Source organism: Bombus terrestris, chromosome 3 (genome assembly GCF_910591885.1).
Source record: "Bombus terrestris chromosome 3, iyBomTerr1.2, whole genome shotgun sequence".
Taxonomy (NCBI): Eukaryota; Metazoa; Arthropoda; class Insecta; order Hymenoptera; family Apidae; genus Bombus; species Bombus terrestris.
Window position 1 is genome coordinate 17,989,249 of NC_063271.1, and position 18,313 is coordinate 18,007,561.

General features: G+C 34.9%; 2 protein-coding genes and 1 long non-coding RNA gene across 13 annotated transcripts in view; 2 read left to right on the forward strand and 1 right to left on the reverse strand.

Moving 5' to 3' along the window:
- Window positions 1-28: 28 nt before the first annotated feature.
- Window positions 29-3,331, forward strand: LOC100631064 (multivesicular body subunit 12A). 3 transcript variants are annotated; one of them, XM_012319286.3, is made up of 8 exons: window positions 29-166; window positions 1,349-1,487; window positions 1,620-1,818; window positions 1,899-2,049; window positions 2,125-2,208; window positions 2,294-2,633; window positions 2,713-2,763; window positions 2,839-3,331. In XM_012319286.3, exons 2-8 carry the CDS (start codon window positions 1,359-1,361, stop codon window positions 2,872-2,874), a joined length of 990 nt encoding a protein of 329 aa, XP_012174676.1. In that variant the 5' UTR covers window positions 29-166; window positions 1,349-1,358; the 3' UTR covers window positions 2,875-3,331. The 3 variants fall into 3 exon arrangements, with proteins under 3 accessions (XP_012174676.1, XP_012174677.1, XP_003402833.1); XM_012319287.3 differs by lacking the exon at window positions 29-166 and adding an exon at window positions 242-372; XM_003402785.4 differs by lacking the exon at window positions 29-166 and adding an exon at window positions 357-737.
- LOC100645613 (probable serine/threonine-protein kinase DDB_G0282963) overlaps window positions 2,865-18,313 on the reverse strand; it is a 50,110-nt gene continuing 34,661 nt past the window's right edge. For 2 of the 9 annotated variants that reach the window (XM_012319290.3, XM_012319289.3), the window contains exons 2-4: window positions 7,571-7,969; window positions 6,505-7,214; window positions 2,865-5,702 (exon numbers count right to left, since the gene is read on the reverse strand). In XM_012319290.3, coding sequence (XP_012174680.1) covers window positions 4,091-5,702; window positions 6,505-7,214; window positions 7,571-7,969 — 2,721 coding nt within the window. In that variant the 3' untranslated portion in view covers window positions 2,865-4,090. Of the gene's footprint in view, window positions 5,703-6,504; window positions 7,215-7,570; window positions 7,970-8,750; window positions 8,888-9,697; window positions 9,831-9,948; window positions 10,090-12,502; window positions 12,956-16,264; window positions 17,955-18,313 lie in introns of those variants that run through there. The other 7 variants (XM_048404108.1, XM_048404109.1, XM_020867928.2 and 4 more) reach the window with 7 other exon arrangements.
- Window positions 10,752-12,508, forward strand: LOC110120160. The gene is made up of 3 exons (XR_002308788.2): window positions 10,752-11,337; window positions 11,420-11,584; window positions 11,725-12,508. It is a non-coding gene; the product is annotated as an uncharacterized LOC110120160 (long non-coding RNA).

Genomic DNA, 18,313 nt, shown 5'->3' on the forward strand with positions numbered 1-18,313 from the left:
CGTATGATTCTTATCCATTTTCTTATTGCTTGGGAATGGGATTAATTCACTTAAAAACTGAGTGATACGTATAACACCAAGCGAATATCCGGCAAAAACGAATCGTGTAGGAAGGACGAGGAAAAGCGTCGTAAAGTTTCACGACGTGTAAGGAACGGAAACAGAGGTTAGCTTATTGAACACAACTACCCTAGTCAGTTAAGATGGTGGTCATTACGGTTGTGGTGGTGGTAAAAGTGATGTCATTGATATCAATTTAGTTAAAACGTTCAACGAAGAGACAAAGGAGGAAAGCCATTCTTAAAAGTAACAGTGTTTATGAGTTTCGTTAGTTATCTTATCAGGTTTTTATCACATATCATTTGAAAATACGTGAGTGTTAAAATATTAGCTGTGTCGGAACAATTGATTGTATATGTATACATTTATCTTTCTCTCAATAGATACTTTCCTCTCTGTTAGTTCCTCCGTCCTGCTCATTCCTTCAATCGTTCTTTCCATCCTTTTTGTTTATTAATATGCATTGAAGTACCTTCACTTTATTACGAATGAATCTTCCGAAGAATAGGATTGCGTGTCAAAGAAAAAACCAGTCGATCGTTATTCGATCGAAAATTGCCGTGTTATTCTGTTGGAATTAAGTGACCGGCTGATTAAAAGTACAACGACAGATAAATTAATGAATATGCAAAGTTTTTAAATTTGTGTCGCGCGAAATTTCCAATTTTTTTCCAAAGGTAAGCAAATTGAAAAGTGTGCGAATTTCGTGAATGATTACTAATGGTTAAGTGTGTTTCTCTGCCGTGAATACTTCAAAGATTAATTATATTAAGTGAAGTATATGCATAAGCAATGCGTCCTTTGTAGTAATTCGTTTTTATCGTGTTTCAAAGATGTTATTGTTAAAATTTTATTGCTTGAAATTTCCTTATTACAAGCAATTTTTAATGTACCGCAAATTTTTTTATCGATCGAAAATAGGTCATCAAGATAAAGTAGGGGACGTCCACACAGTTACATTCCTCAATTCCTGGCGCTTTTAATGAATCAACATATAATGAACTTTGGTAGAGAAATGTGTTTTATGTCAATGAAAGCTGTTCTTGTCACACTTATCAAAACATATTAACTACTTGATGTCTTGTATTAATTGTGATATTTAAAATATCTTTGAAGTTATGTTACAATTTATCAAATTGACTTTTTGCAGTCAGTGTGATTATCTGTGAAGCAGTTGATTAGACTTATTAGTTTATAACAAATTACATTTAACATTTTGTATATGTGAGATAATATATGTTACATGAAAAAGAGAACATGAATAGTTATACAAATATACTTTTAACAGGGTTGCAATAATGTCTAAAAAGATTAATTGCAACAAAATGTTAGTTCACCAGTTGTCGTCTGTATTACCTGATGATAGGCCCATCACAGCCATAAATATTGTTGAAGATATAGATAAGTGTCCACCAAATTTTACAGTGGTAAGTAACCTCACAAGATAGTTTGTATAAATAAGTTAGGGTATTTAACCTGGTGTTTATAACTATTTTTATATTATTATTTTTTACTTTTCTATAGATGTGTACTATTTTTAAATGTCATTTTACCTTTAGGTATCACGAACATATGACCAAGATACTGATGCTGATCTATGGAGAGAAAGTGGACTTTTTATTAAAAAGAAAGGTAGATACATATGTTTTTCAAAGACTGAAGGATTACCCCAGTGTGTGGTCGAAGATATCGTAGTCATTAATGAACGAGATACTCCTCCAGAAGGATATAGCATAATTTCTTATACTGTAGATTCAAGTGAGCATACGTAAGACTAATCAATGTGTCATTTATCAGGAATGTATTTTCATTTAGTACATTGCAATAATGAATTTTAGTGCAGAAGGCATGGAGAAAGAAACAGGTGTGCTATAAAATTAGAAATAAGGAACTATGCTCGAAAGCAGTTACTGATATTATCATATGTAGTAGAGTTATACATAAGGTTTATACATCTAAAATGGCACCAAATGGATTTATTGCTGCTGGGTATATCTATAGAATTTTATATTTATGAAAATTTTATAAAAATCAAATTATTCTTCTTATTCCTATTCTTTTCAGTGTTATTAACGGAGTTTGTGTTTGCTACAAAACTGTGGATATTGTAAATGGAAATTCAAATTCACAGTCATATGTTAATATAGAGTAAGAATCATCTTTATCTTAAAAGGAATTAAGATATATTTACCTTAATGCTTACCACTTATTCTATATAACGTCTTATTTATAGCTTACTACAAAGTGCTTCCCCAAATCCATCAAATGGGACACCCCATAGAATACCGCCCGAGAGGCCACCAAAACCAAAGTTTTCGCCAAAACCAGCAAATGGGGTTTATCCAAAAATTAGTGGAAGTGGAGGAAAGGATACAGAGGAATCTAACGATAGAGATTATGAAATTTTGAGTCCTAGTGCAAGAATTAGACCTACGAGACCTGCTCCGCAACCCCCTACATCAACAGTTGTTGGATCTACATCAATTTATGGTACACTACCAGGATCTTCCGATTTGGATGGAGTCCCATTTGTTCTTAATCCACGTCTTAGTGTTCATTCTGATTCTTCTACTGTAAGTAATTTTTACAAAAAATCTATATTTTTTTGTATATAATTTCATATATTTTCAACAATTATTTCATATTGTTTAGAATAAACTTCCTGTGATTAAAATTTGGACTCAGAAAGACTTGGATAAAGAGGTACAATTAATATTTATTCAAAGCATGTAATGTACCAATGTTTTTAATATTCTTATTTTTTATTTCATTTTGCAGTTCTTTTACGATTTTTGTGCAGAGAGAGAAACTTGAAGAAACCATTGTGCCAAATTAATTGCGTGATTGTTCACGCAATTTTTCAGCTATGTCTATACATTTGTATTGATAATATAGCACTAGCCAAGTGTAATAGAGTGCCTGAACGAGTGATTCATACTAACCTACGAAAATGGAATTACTTTCAAAACATTTACCGATGAAATGTTCGAATTTAAATATTGTCCATTTTCTAAAGTACTTTTCTCTTCCATGCTCTATTTAGATTTTGATACCAGTAACAGTTAGCACTGTATTTTTATAGAGTTGCGTTGTATTTTTATAGATAGTAGAAGTTATATATATATGTATATTATATATAATTGTATCATATGTTCTAGTTGTTTATAAATCGCCACAAAATACTTAATATTATACTGGTGTATTCCTATTTCTTAATCAAACGCAGGAATCTTTCAATAAAGTCATCTTTAATTTTATTTCCAACAAAAAATAAGTACATCTTTACTTTTATCCTCGAATGAATGCCTTTAATACTTTTATAGAATGCGTATATTTTGCTTTTGTATCATTTAGTTGATGAATAGTTAATCCGTAATTACGTACATACAGATTCTCAAATGCTACAACGTTTAACTAACAATTGGTTGAGATACTGATTAGAGTTTGATATTTAAAATTTCACAAAATACCGGATGATGAACGTAATTATAGCTTAATTTAAGACCATTATAATTTAATATTTTCAATTTTTGATGTACAACTTTAACTAGAAAATAACAAAAACGTTGATTTCCGTAGTAAATGAACTTACTTGTGGCACTTTATAGTGAAAAAAGCTTATTAACGTATGTAAGTATTTACGTTTATAAGCTATTCCCAATGATGTACTATTAATTACTCAATCCATTGTGACTTGATTAGTAATGCTATAAATAGGTAAACGATATTTTATTAAAATATACAACATATTCAAGTATTCTTTAAATTGAAGGTGCTATAAATAAATTAACTTCTACGTTCCACAATTTCTTTAGTAACAAAAGATCTGATAAAGGTATTAAAAAGAGGAAAGAGAACATTAATAATTTACAGAATTACATTTTGCACTTAAAGAATCGTGTTCCTAGCACGGTTTTAATGATCACTAATTCATATTATGGTTACTACTTTTCGTTTGCTTATTAATTTAAGTTCCTTCGGCAGATGCTTCTTGTCGAAACAGATTTTTTGGAAAAACTTGAACCAGTCGTCAGACGAATGGGCCAGTCCAATGTCTAATATGGGTAGTATTATTCGTCGTGGAAACACCATGTTTTTCCATAACTGCTGTCGCTTTGATCTTATTCTTATACTTGACGTCTTTTGGCTTTAACATACTCTTGTGGTTGCTCAGCAACCTCGATGGTGTTAATATGGATTTGTTGCTAAGACCTGTAGTTTCTAAGAAGTGATCGTAGCCGCTGCTCGAATTGCTCGCAGCAAGAGGAACATTATTATTGTCTTTGGTTGCGGCAGTTTTCTCGTTCTGACCAACCGTCGCCCCAAGATTACCGAGCCTCTCCGATCCATCGCCCTCTGGTCTATCCGGATCATCTGACAAATCACATTCATCCAAATTGAACTCTTCAAAATTTTGTCTGATATCAAATTCCTGATCAAATTCTGAATGGACATGTTTCTCCTTGGTTTTCGTGCGTTCTTTTGTTTGATCCTCCGATTCACCGCCAATTTTGAATTCTTCAAAATGGCGAACGATGTTAGTGACTCTGGGAATTTTCCGGGTTTGTTCCCCGTTAGTTTCATGACTGACGCTCTGACGCGTCTGGAATGAAGATCGGACATTATTAAACCTGTTTTTCCAGAAGTTCCCCTCTTCATTGTTCCCTGTAACTTTATTAATCGCATCGTCGAAGTTTAAACTTCTCGCAGATGATACGTTAATCCCCGCAGATTTTAAAGGAGAAGATATAAAACCGAATATCTTCTTGCTATGTTCAGACGAACTAGGTTCAAGTAGCTGTTGCTTCTTCCGCGTCTCATCGATGAGAAACGAGGGGCTAGGAATCTTTTTTAAGATTAACGTGTTATTCTTGAACTGCGGTTTGGGAGGCAACGCAGGAGGTGTTTTAGGAGGTGGTGATATAATCTCCGGAAGTGACTCGATATCCTCATAATCCAAATTTTTTGCTATGGTCAATCCTTTCGTAGACATCTGCAGACAAGTCTTTTCCTCGATACGCTCTAATTTTAAAGGTGGATTCGACGCATTTACAGACGTTTTCGTCTTTTGTATCACCTGTGAAGAGGGGAAACTCGTATGCCTCGTCTCCTCAACTTCGACCTTTGGTTCTATAATGACAATTGGAATAGCCTTTGATTCTTCCGATTCTTCCTCAAGACTCGACTCATGATTCGTGATCGTGGTTGCAACATTTGAGGTTGAAGTACTTTCAGTAAGACTCATGCCAAACTCGTCTTCTGTAGCAGTGGGTTCGAAACTGTTTACAGAAACATCGGTCAATTCGTTGCTAGCTAATTCTTTTTCTGTAATTCCTTCTTCAGAGTTCTTCCTCTCCATTTCAGATCCCACGGACTCGATATCCGATAATTTAGCTGGTTGAAATCGGACGATTCTTCCTCGATGTTTAAACTTCCTAGGTATGGAAAGAATACTCTCTTCCTCCTCCATGTCTCGTAAAAGGATCTGATTAACACACTCCAAAACGGAATTATGTTTGCTATTCGGTCGATATGTGCTGTGCCTAAAGACGTCGTCGTTGACTTTATCCTCGTCAGGGTCGCTGTACCAGTTCCCGCTGGTCTCTTCTGCGTTGTGTTCTTCGATTTCCATTTTTAGGCATCTATAGAAGTCAAATATAAATTTAAAAATACGTTGTGAAATATTTTTCTATAACAATGTGAATATATAATATATTGAACTATAATAATCTAATCATTTATTATAGCAACATTCCATTTATCTGAATTCTATTTTGTAGAGAGAAAAATATTCAGCCGATGGATACTGCGCGATCGGGATTCGAACGCGGATTTTTCGCTCATCGGGCGGGGTGCTTCTCCAATTAAGCTACCTAGGCCATCGACGAATATTCTCTCCCAAACTCCTAAGTCTCAAATGGCTGCCACCTACAATTTATTGGTGTGAAATTTTATTTAACGAATAATTGACTGAATTCCTGTCAAGTGAATTCAGTTGCTAGCACTTGAACTTTTATTCCATGCTTGATTGAAAAATCATAGGTAGCGGGAATCGAGAAACTACTGGACTCCTACCATAAACTCTAATTATTAGGTGCAGAAGAAGATTGTATGCTTTTAGCCTTATACACTGTGTTGTTCTTATACGGATCTTGTATTTACTTCTGTTACTGCAATTACATAAATGTTGGCAAAAAGATATTGCAAACATTCATCATTGATCCATAGAATAGCATTACATAGACATTTGTTTCTAGCAAACACGTACAAACACAACGGGCAGCGAATTTTCTTTTATGCATATATATTGCTCCGATTTTAAACTATTTTTTGTTTCTCGTATGTCTCTATCAAACTAATTTACATTAACGAATGTTATAAACATTTTACACAATCGGCAAATGCCTGGTATACATGTATCCTTTTAAGGAAATAAATACTTACACACTATTATTATTATTACTCCCGTTATTGCTACTGTTATTATTATTATTACTATAATCCTCGTTCATCTTCGGCATTTCCGCGATCACGTTTCCTGTGTGTTCTAAATTTCTTGAGTTTGTCTCGTTGCAAGCGTTTACATAAATTGGTTCCTGTTCTTTTTCTTCGTCCTCTGACACAAAGTTACAGTCCATTCCGTCGTCTTTACTTTCCGTTCTCGCGATATTCGTCGGTTCGATCATGTCCGTTTCGTTCAAAGCCTTCTGTGTTCTCGATCTACCGATTCCTAGCTTTTTCCTCGGCAATTTAGAACCGTTTTCAACCAACATCGTCTGTTCATCATCATCACCATCGTAGATCATTGTGATTTCGTTCTCGCTATCCGTAACCATCGTAGGCGAACATCTATTGGATTTATTCAGCGTGGAACCGGGTGAAACGTCGCTACTTTCGCCCTCGCAGAAACCCTCGGTGCTGAGCAACGAGGGGCTGCCCTCTGTGGTGGTTGTGATAATCGACACATCTGTGTTTTCGCTGCTCGTCAGACTCGTTTTCGAAATATCGCTCCCAGCGAAGCTGTGCGTCTTCTTCACCCCTCTGTCCAACTCTTCGAGCGCAACAGGTATCTCCGACGAATTCAGTTTTGTGATTATCTCGCACTTCAGGTTTTGAATGTCTTTACTAATTCCACAGTTTTGCCTGGAGCCTGCCTGAAATGAGAAAAAAACGAGATCTCGTTACAGTTGTTTACTGCGCCAGTTTAGAATTGTAATGGATCTTGATGTGCTTTCTCAGGCATACGTATTGCGAATATTTATGTGATTACAAAGATGTTCCTTGACATAAGAAATAGATTTTTCTCAAGAATCGTTTGTTTCTTTGTTTGATTATTAAATTTATATTAGAAACTCATCACGAAGCCAATAAAATATACGAAACGAGATAAAAAATTGCAAAAGTCAATTACGTCGGGAGACTACTAGAATGAGTTATTAAGAAATTAAGAAGTCTGAGGGCTTTTCTTGCTATGAGGCCCTTAATTAAATCACAATATCTCGAAACTTACATCGGCATTGGGCGTTTGCAAATCGTTGTTTTTAATGTCGGTTGCCGTGTTAAGCTTCATTGACGATTTACCAAGGGTCTGTTCGCGTTTGCATTTGATATAATTCTTGGTGTAACGTCTGAGCTTAGCGATTTCAAGCTGCTGGTTCTTGATCACATTGTCCTTTTCGCAAAGTAGTTGTCTGATCGATTTCTGCTCTTGCTTCAGCCGTGCCTCCAGCACCAACAGAGCACGAAGTATCCGCGATAATTGCTGATCTCGAAGACTTCTTTCGGACTCGTGGTTCGCAGTGCGATTGTCCAGCTCTTTCACCAGATCACGGCATCTCTTCGTGGCTGCCTTCAAGGCCTCCTGAGTACGAACCAGCTCTTGCTTGAGAGTTCGCACCTCGGTTTCCATCTGAAAAATAATTTGCTGGTTAGATACAGTGGCTGCTTCTATTAAGATTTCATAATGAAATGTGTGACTTTTTAATTGCGGTTAATAATTTCAATTCTTTATACAGGTATAATACACGTATAAAAATAATTTATCGTCAATTAATTCGATTATTTGAACACACGTTCGTGTACATGAATAGAAATAAAGAATTCTCGAAGTCAGATTCAAAAGCGGAATTTGGTGGAATTCGTTGTGACCTGAGGTAAAAAAATGAGAATGACGAAACACGTGGGGCCTTTTCTTTGTTGCACGGGAAGAAAAATGTTGAAAGTTGACTTTGGAGAAGGAACTTTGGAATTCGTCTAGGTTAGTAGAAACGCTGGACCGTACTACGAAGACCGGAAGGACCTGACCTGCAGGAGCTGGTAAGCCAAGCAGACAAAAAAAAAGAGACGAAAGAAAGGGAACCAGCTGAAATAAAAAGGGGATTCATTGTCTGAGCTTTAACTTAAGGTCTATTTTACTTCGTCTTGGTTTCTCCAATGGGATAACGGTGCCTAAGAAAGTCGAATCAAGAGTAAAATATATTACAAGTTAAAAGAGCAGGTAAAATTATTATACGCAGAATAAGAATGTATTAATATAAAAGAGAAATATTTTTGATTAAACAACTTTCTTTTGGTAACAATGTTGAATTATTTTTAACAGTATTTTTTACTGTTAAATATTTCATAAAGGTCGCGGATATGAATAATCAAATATTGATCAAACAGGTTTCAGTTCTGTATTTAAAACGTACCCAAAAGATTTTGCTGGGCTCGGTGAGTAACAAAGTAGAAATTAGCTTCGCTCTACCAAATATCCCAATGTATATGCAACTCGAAAAACTTTAGCAGTTAGTTTGCATCAGTAGCATTTAGCTCGCTTCAGAAATTCCTGAAATCGATTTAGCCTTTAAACTTTGTGGTATTTATGTTATATTAGGAAACTAACGTTAGAACACAGAATACAAATCCAATAACTGATAGAACTACGGTAAAAGAGATGATCTTCTATTTAAAAAATAATATTGTAAACATATTCTTGTATAATTTTTTTACAAGAACCGCTTTGAAGATTTGTTGGACATAACTTTACAGTGTTAATGAATTAATTTAATGAATTTTACTATGAATCTATTCTATAAATTTCAATTTATTCTTTGATTTGATAAACAAAACGAATGTAGGAAAGCAGAGATGGATTATTTCATAAATGAATAGAAATACATTTAGTCGCAACTTTTAGTTTAAACAACGATTCTTTCATATTTCCGTCAAGTCTTTAAAAAATTTTTAGCGGCAAAGTAAAGTATCCCAGTTGAGTTAAAGATGTTCCAAAGGGCTCAGCAAACTTAAAGGGAAAGATTCGAACGACTCCATATCTTCTCGACAGAAAGTTTTACACATAATAACACCCTTCTATTCGTACTAAATACAACAAAAGAAACATCTATACGCAATGCGCATAACGCTTTAACGTAGTCCAACTCACTCCCTAGCATTCAACCCTCTAGGACAGACTCTAGGGAAAGCGTCTCAAAGTAAAGATACCAATTATGTACCAATTAAAGAAGCATTTATTTGAAAATAATTGCCGGCAGTAACAGCTGCCTGTAGAAGAAGCCTCGTATTTCGAGTAAAACAACAGGCAACCGTAATAATAGAACGGAGAAATGGTGACGTTTTGTGTTTTAGTAGAACTCACGGCCTTATGACTGGGAGAGGTTTGTTGTCAATGGTGTAATGTGCCTGGCAGTTTGGGCGGCAAATTTATGGAGGCAGTAGATCGCAGGAAGCCACAAATTTTCGCAGCTCCACGAATTGTAATTATACAATGGCTGTAACGGAAAACGTACCCAATAGCTTGACTATTTTCTTCGTCTCATCAGGGGGGAAATAACCCCGCACCCCATACGATTTTTCGAGCGATCGATTTATAGCGCAATCCATACTAACTTTAAGTTATCAGTTGCGACATAACGAATCAAGCTCTTTCAGCAAATAGCTTGTATTTTTTGCGATCTTCATGACGAACTACCGGTGTTATTACGCCAGCAGTCAATCATTGCTTTAAAGAATTCGTATGTTTGGTTACGGGATGCTAGAAGTAAACGGCAAAGTATGATACATATATAATATATGGGAGACAGTTTTGGTTCTAGTTGTTAATTTACAGAATAGACCAGCTTCGCGTCTTTGCTTATCTTTTATGCGTAAAGTTAAAATACCTTTGTCATTTCCAGAAAAATTACGTCAAATTATGTGTCCCTCGAAACATAATATATCAACAGTTTCAGAAATATTCGCAATTGGTTGATTTAAACGGAGCACATTGTGTATTTCGACAATCTTTCCAACATTATATATTCAAATGGATATTAAGATGAAAAATATGACGATATCAATTCAATTATGAAGAAACTAATTGTTTGAGATACCAATTGTCTCAGACTCATTTGCACGATTACATAACTCGCAAGCGTAACATCGTATAGTTCATCTAAATGTTCCGAGTTACGACATAGCTATTTAAGATGGTATGCAAATTCCGGTTCCGGTACACGTGACATCAACGCGTCAGGTATTTCAAAATCAAACTTTTTTCAACCACGATGAATTCGTGTCCTATGATATCAGAGGAATCCCCCATAATAGGAAGAAGGTATATTATAATATGTATTTAGAAAGCGCGATCTGATGAGGTGTCCGTGTTCTGATTGCTGATGGTTATAAATGAGCAAACGCAGCGGTTTCGTGTAACTAATCATAACGTATAGTTTAGCATGAATGAAGAAAAAAGCAGAAAGTTTGATTCAATTGTATGAATCAACATTTAACAACTAATACGAAGTGAATTTCGAATAGATATTGGTTATTGATAAAATGTTATAAGAGAAAAACGCATAGTAATGAATTAAAAAAAAATAAGTTGATCAGGCTTACTCGAATTAATTTTGTTTTATATTTGATTATGGATTTTTATATATCGATATTTTTGAATTTACGAAACAACGAAACGACACGAAATTAACTTCAAAATAAATAATCAAGATCGAGTAATGATATTTAATGTCAAAACTTGATACAGTATACGCGTCTTTGAAAATTTGATGCCCACGATTGCATCAAATTCGAGTTTTAAAGTGGCTCACGGAGGTGACGAAAAAGTGTGCTACGACTTTCTCCGTTCTTGACCAACGGTTTTTCGATCCATCGTGGTGCACGATAGGAGGTCAACGGATGAACTCCAATCGCTGGATAACGAGATATCTATACCTCATATCGATACAGTTACCCGTTTTAGCACATTAAATATCCGTCAAATTTCCAGAAGCGAGTGCAGAGGTTAGTAAGTCTGATCTTACAGGAGACTTTTTTTTTCATTTGTATATTCGTCGTTTTTTTAATAACTGCATGGAGATTTTAGAAAAAGAATGCGGAAAGGAATGCACGGAGGATCACGTTTGTTCTTAAGTGACGTCAACGCTACATTCTCTCCTCCAATAACTCAGAAACACACTTTCTCCGGTGTTACGATGTAACGGACGAATAGAGATCCACAATTATCGCACGAAACGCGCAATAAGTATACGTAAGTAATCACATTTCTTCCGATCCCTTGTGTTTTTTATACAGAGATCCGTGAACAAAACATAATGATTTCGCTTGAAATCACCGATATATACGTTGGAATGATTTGTTTTTGATAGCCATTTAATTTTTAATTTACAGGTGACTTTCAATATCATGAATGGATTAGAATTCCCGATTTCGCAAGCCAAGCATGTACACATAATAGTTCTCGCAATTACGAGCGTAGAATTGTGTCATCATTTAAACAACCTTCGTTGATTGCATCACTTTACTTTATTACAAACTGTGCAATAATTATCATACGATTCGTTATACCGTTTAAAGATACAAAAAATATGGCGTTTCGATAAATTGTATCGTTTGTTTGTGTAAATTAGTCTAATGTAAACGATACAGTCTTCCAGTTTGTATTAGGTAAACCATAGCGCTCAATCGTTATTCTAATGTTATACAATATGCAGTCGCTATGTTTGGAGTAAATAATGGATGCTTTTACAAAGACTGCAATAAGACCTTCGATGAAAACGTCTTTAAAGAATGACTGATTCATCGTTCGGTATATATAGTAGGTCGTGTCGAAATAAGTCTACGACATACTTTACGTATAGCTTTTTCCATACCGTTGCTCGTTTAAAAAATCGCTATGTATCCGTTATAAATCCAATGTAAGAAACTGCCGATCAAATGCATCCCTACTACACCACACACAAGAGCGCGTAATTCAATTTTCTTTTTTTGTGTCCAAACCAAGCGCATGTTTATTTCGCATTTTTATCGATCACATCGAGTATAAAAATTGAATGCTTGATAGAAATTATAGACTCGCGATGCTTAAAAAGCCTTCTACTGTGTACAGTAGTTTTTGCATTAAAAAAATATTCGTGTGTTATTCTTATTATATCCTGCACATTGTTACCTTAAATTCCGTCTTCCAGGCAAGCACACTTATCCAATATTATCAAGAAAGTCTGAGCACGTGACCGGCATGATATACGTATAAATTTTTTCGCACAATCACACACAAATCAGCCAAATTTCACCTGATTTCGACATAACATTCTGTCACTGGTCCTCGAGGCATCTGTCGTGCATTGTCGTCTCCTCGAGGATGCCGGTTACGAGCGCTCTCGAGAACAGCCGATATATGCCGAAGGTCACCGAAGCTTTCCGAACGGCAGCGCGAATGACCGAATGTTTTCGCGTACCTGACATATTGTACTTCGAATTCTGAGAGTACCTCGATTACTTTTGCGAATCATTAGAAAATTCCTGCTTCATTTTCTTCCTTTAATTAACTGTATTGGATCGAGCATTCACGACCGATATATCAAACGAAAATACGAATAACGTAACGGAAACAGAATGTAGGCGAGACGAACTTTGGATACAAACTGGTCAGTCGGCGAGTGGACAGTTAGGTCCAAGAGGGAGTAAAGAATGGTAGGGAGAGGGTTGAAGCAGGCTCGGCTTTCGAAAACAATTTTCTTCACGATCATATGCGTATCATATAAATTTTTGTAATTTTTAGAAAACTAGAATTTATTATTATTACTATAATGAGAATTTATTATTATAACGTATTTTTAGTTTGTTATACTTTGAATGTTTTTATTTTACTCTATCCTAGAAGTTTGAAAGTTCGTAAGTAAGTTATTGAATAAGTAGTACATTATTCCTAATCGGTTTCTAACGATAAGCTATATTTATTTATGTAAGCTGTTATAATTGTAGATAATTAATAAAAATTCATATTTATAAAAAGTTGGTTCTTTCAAAAATATTCATATGAAATTACAATATATGTAGAATTGTAATTTTGAAAACGAAGCAAAACAGAAATTCTATAATGGTAAACAATAATTTAACGTTTTTAGATTATAATTTAGTAAGTATTTATTTTCATTAGTACTGAAAAAATGTCTTTCTCTCTTGTGTCTATACGTACATATATAGTAGAGTCTAGTTTATTAAGTAGACGGTTGGTAAAAATCTGAAGAATCTTGAGTTATAAGTGCAGCCCTGAGCCAGAGTCAGACGAAGAGAAGGAAGAAAGTAAGAAAAGCAGGTAAAGAGAGAGAGAAAGAGTCCTGTTCCGCATTCACGCGTGCACGAATGTTTGTGCGCACTTTTTCTATGTATAACTTGTTCGTGATCGAATGAAAACAGGTAAGACTATCTATAGACCAGATATAACATAAAAATGAATACGATATGCCCTTTTTTAGATAAATTGTGAAATTAACTTGCTCTGATATCTACATACGTCACGGGAAGCAAAGTAACGAACAGCTGACTCGAGTAGTATTCAGGATTACGGCATATTATTGAGAGATAGTAGTAGTCTTGTTATTTAGCATTCTCGGAGTTTTGCGGTTGATTTTGCAACATTTTTAACGAATTAAATCGATTATTTTGCAAAAAAGTGTTGACAGTTTATGTAGATATAAATTTTTATTCAAAAAGATGATAGCATTTCCACTAGGGAGATAGAAAATCCATTGTTCCATTTCTGACTAACCACATTGCCTACGATCTTCCAATGATCAATAAAAAAGAAATAAAAGAAGCATGCCACCTCTGAATCTTAATCCTTTCGTACATAAAAAAAGTATCAAGTTAGTCTATCAATTTTAACCAAGCCTTATACGTACAGAATGAGTACCATTTATAGTAAAGTTTCTCGAGTTCCCAGAACGACACCAAATATCAGCGGTGTTGGAATGTTATCGACACGAACGGTCGTTCTTGATCTTGCCCTGAATAAGATCGTTCTCCACTACCTAGGAACGCCGATTGTCCTAGAAAACGAGATTCTACCGGTTGGCGCCTGGCCCGTGGTTGTGCAATTGCCTCCTTAACGACTTCGTCGAGACCTTCGCACAGACTTTTTGTAGAAGTTACCTCTGCGTGATACCTTCAATTCGCGTACATCTTAATTGCCGAGCGGAAATTGGCGACAACCATCTACCGACCGTTTGCAGGGGATTTGACGTTTTCTGACACCTCGTGATTTAGCAACGTGTAATCATCGAGAATAACTAATAATACGGATCTCGATACGAATGTAGTCCGTTTACGGCTACTAATTCCGGAATTTATGCGAAGAATATTGCAAAGGGAAGCTTTGGTATATCGCTACTACTTTATTTTTATTATGTTAGTATGCTATTAATTTCCTTCTTGTTCCTTTTGTTGATGTAAACGGTCAAATGTATATTTAAGTAAGTATCGTTTTGTGTTAGAGAAATACAGCTACGTAAAAAAATGGCGAAAGTTAATGGTTTTACTGTATTATTAGAATTCTTCATATATCATTTATATATTATTATTATAATATACTATTAAAATTCTTCATGAAGTTAAGAACTATTTACTATGGTTTATGAATGAGATGAAAAGTATATTATTACATTCGTGAATATATTTTAGCATATTATCCTGTTGAGATGTTAATCATTTTTTTATGTATGTAAAGTGATTTTGTTCTTTTGTGTACTTGAAATGTGTTAGATAGTAAAACGCGTGCAAATATGTAAACACACGATTGGACTGAAACTGTTATCTCAAGAAATTGTGATCTTTATCAACATTTTATAAACAGTTTGGAGACTTTCTATAAAGTATCATTATTAATTTCATAGAGGATTAAAAAAAAGTGAGAAAGGAATCAGATCAGTTCAAGAAATGTTTATAAACTTCGTTATATAAGTTTGATATTAAGTACCGAAAAAAGTAGGGCGACTTTTATTCCCAAAACCAATATAGTAATAACACTGCCATTAAATGTTTTTCATTTATGCGATTTATTTTTGTTATGTCTCGTGAAATTATATCGAGCATATTTTAATCACAAGCATTTAGAGTTAATTAAAGAAAAACTCGTAGTTTATGAAATGACAATTCGATCCTGACGAAACTGTTTTATTTAACATTTGACATCAATAAGAAATACTTGAATAACATATGTATTTCATACAATTGAATCAACTCTCGAATAAACAATATGCTCATCTTAATGGAAATATTTCAATATTAAACGAGAATGTTCTTCAAGATTCTCTTTTTTTCGCGAAACTTTGCTTAGCGGAAGAAACATGAGAATCTCATGATGAGATGTAATTTTCTCGACGTAATAGGAGAGTTTCGCTGCTCGCTTTAACCTTTAAATGTATAAAGTTGCTATATGGTAACAAACCAGTGTATATTTTTCAATCTCACAGACACACAGTGCTTATTATACAGTGTATATATGATATATATTCTTATTGCTATTAAACAATATGGAAATGAAGGAAGTGATCTCCCGTCACTATTACTTTTCTCCGATACTTAAAAGTGTCAAAGTCAGAACGCTTTATTACCGTTGGAAAAATTATACTCTTAAGGGTTGAATGAATAAAAGCATTGAATAGCATAAAGTGTTAAACGATTGTCTCGTTCACGATCACGACTCTATTACAACGAACGGAGAAAGAAAAGAATACGAAAGAACAAACAAACAAAAAAAGCACAATCAACGGGAATATTCGCTTTGGAAGCAGCGAACTCAATCCTGCACGATAACGTCTCATCGATTTATTAACTCGGTTACCTTAGAAACCCGGTTCGCTAGCCCTCGGTTAGGTCTGGGGGATACGGATAACCGTTATCACGATGCACGAATACAATCGATTCTTACCGTTTGGGTATACTCCAGCCAGAGTTTCGAGTCGATCTTTTTCCTGCACGACATTCTTCCGATGATTCTCTCCTACTGCCCACCTCGTTCCTTTTTTATATATTATTTGTCCTTTTTAGCAACTTTGAGCTAAGTCTACAGGACTTTTTCATTACCTTGTACATCACTTTGTGCTTTTTTGCATCGATCAGATCGTCTATCATTGGCCGTATTTTCGTTTAAAGAACAGTGGTCTCTTTGAATGGCATACCTCTGTCTCGTTGGAAACGAACCGATATTTTTAAGAGAGATACTTCTAAGTTGATTCATCGAATTCTCCGGGTTGCATTCTTCCTTGTTGAGGAAATATCTCTCACGGATTTCTGGTTATTGTGATCATGTTTATTTATACGGATTGTTTGTGTTAGCTTGAATTATCGGTGGTTTACAGCGTGGTTGTTGGTTGATGAAGTAAGAAGAACAAGAAAACGTGTTTCAAATGATAGAAGCTTTTCGCGATTTTTGTAGCCGTTGGATTGCTCTACAATCAGAATTCTGATATATACATATAATTCACTGAGTTTTTATTTTTACTTTATTTTATTTTTATTTCTCTACTTTATTTCTCTTTCTGCTTTCTTTATCCCACGTATCCGTTATATGTACATATTTCAATAGAAATTTAGCATTCCTCGGAAATGAAACAAATATATTCTTCCGATTCAGTTATCTCGGTACCAAAGTTGTAGCTTCAAACCGCGATGAAACATAGTCTTTCTTTAAAATGCAATTGTAAAATGCAAAACGAATGCAATATTCGATTATTTTTCTCCGTTTTTATCGCGTTATTTAATTGACAGTTCTCTTTGACGTAGAACGCGTATCTTGTTTGGCTACGAAAATATTTTTTCCGTCTTTGCATTCGACACATGTATCCGTAACAGCTGGTTACGCTATTAGCACGCATCATGGTATACGTTTGTTCGTCAGCAAACACACGTAACTAAGCTCGATACATATATAGTTTAGGAATAAGGTTGAACGTTCGGATTGTTGACCACGCATCACAAATGTCTTGTTAAAAAAAAAGGATTAAATAAAAGAAACAGAGAAAGAAAAACGAAAGAAAGAAAATAACTTTTATAGAAATATAAAAGCTGACAAATGATGGGACAGACGAGAGATGGCGAAACAGAAATGCGACCACGTTGTTGTAAAAGCAACTTTGAGAGTAACGGTACTACGATTTCTTGGGAGTACATCGTCGTGACTCGACGAATCTGTAATTGACGTTATATGGCGTTAATTGGCCAGAATTAATTGACTTCAACAGGCTTGAACTCGCGTTTCGAGGAAGATATCCCATCGGTTATGTAAATCAATCTTCCTTGGAGTCGTTGCATCGTGTGTCCTTCCGTCTCGTCACCTTGTCTTTCCTTTCTCTTTTTTTTCTTTTTATTCAGTACTGTTCACTAATTCGCTAAACACTAAATAACCACCGTGAAGAATAGTTTCTACGGTAAAAATTACTTCAATAACGCGAGATTTATCGCATAATAGTAAATTTGGCGAGAACACGGTGAGTTCGAGTGGTTCAACGATACAACAACGATGAAATTACCATCGCGAGCACGCGTTTACCGCGCACCAACGCGACGCGATTGAACAAAGACCGCGTTCCGCGAGAAGAAACGTAGAACTAACCGCTCTCTTAAAGACTGCTCGTTATCTGGGTGTAACCTATAGGACAATGATAACGGCAACGATAACGATGAGCTGATCGTTGTAAAGATACACGCGCAACAAAATCGAATTATGGGGCATAACATGTAAATATCATATGTACACTTTTATCCGTAAATCGTTGTACATTATCCATTTATTATTAGTAGCTTGATGATTGGAACAGCGATATAGCATTAAGGTAGGAAAAAGAGTTATTTGCTTTTAGTTTTATATTCCTATTCTGATATTTAAAATTCGGATAGTTTATCATCTTTTAATTGATTTTAATCTATAATGCTAGCTTTTAATGTTAATAAATACTATAGTAATGTTAATAAATCACTT

Bases quoted from the DNA above. Each gene is read 5' to 3' on its own strand.
- LOC100631064 (XM_012319286.3), top strand. From the start codon at position 1,359: ATGTCTAAAAAGATTAATTGCAACAAAATGTTAGTTCACCAGTTGTCG. The intron at 1,488-1,619 runs GTAAGTAACCTC...TTTTACCTTTAG, and splicing joins GTCCACCAAATTTTACAGTG to GTATCACGAACATATGACCA. The intron at 2,764-2,838 runs GTACAATTAATA...TTCATTTTGCAG, and splicing joins AGAAAGACTTGGATAAAGAG to TTCTTTTACGATTTTTGTGC.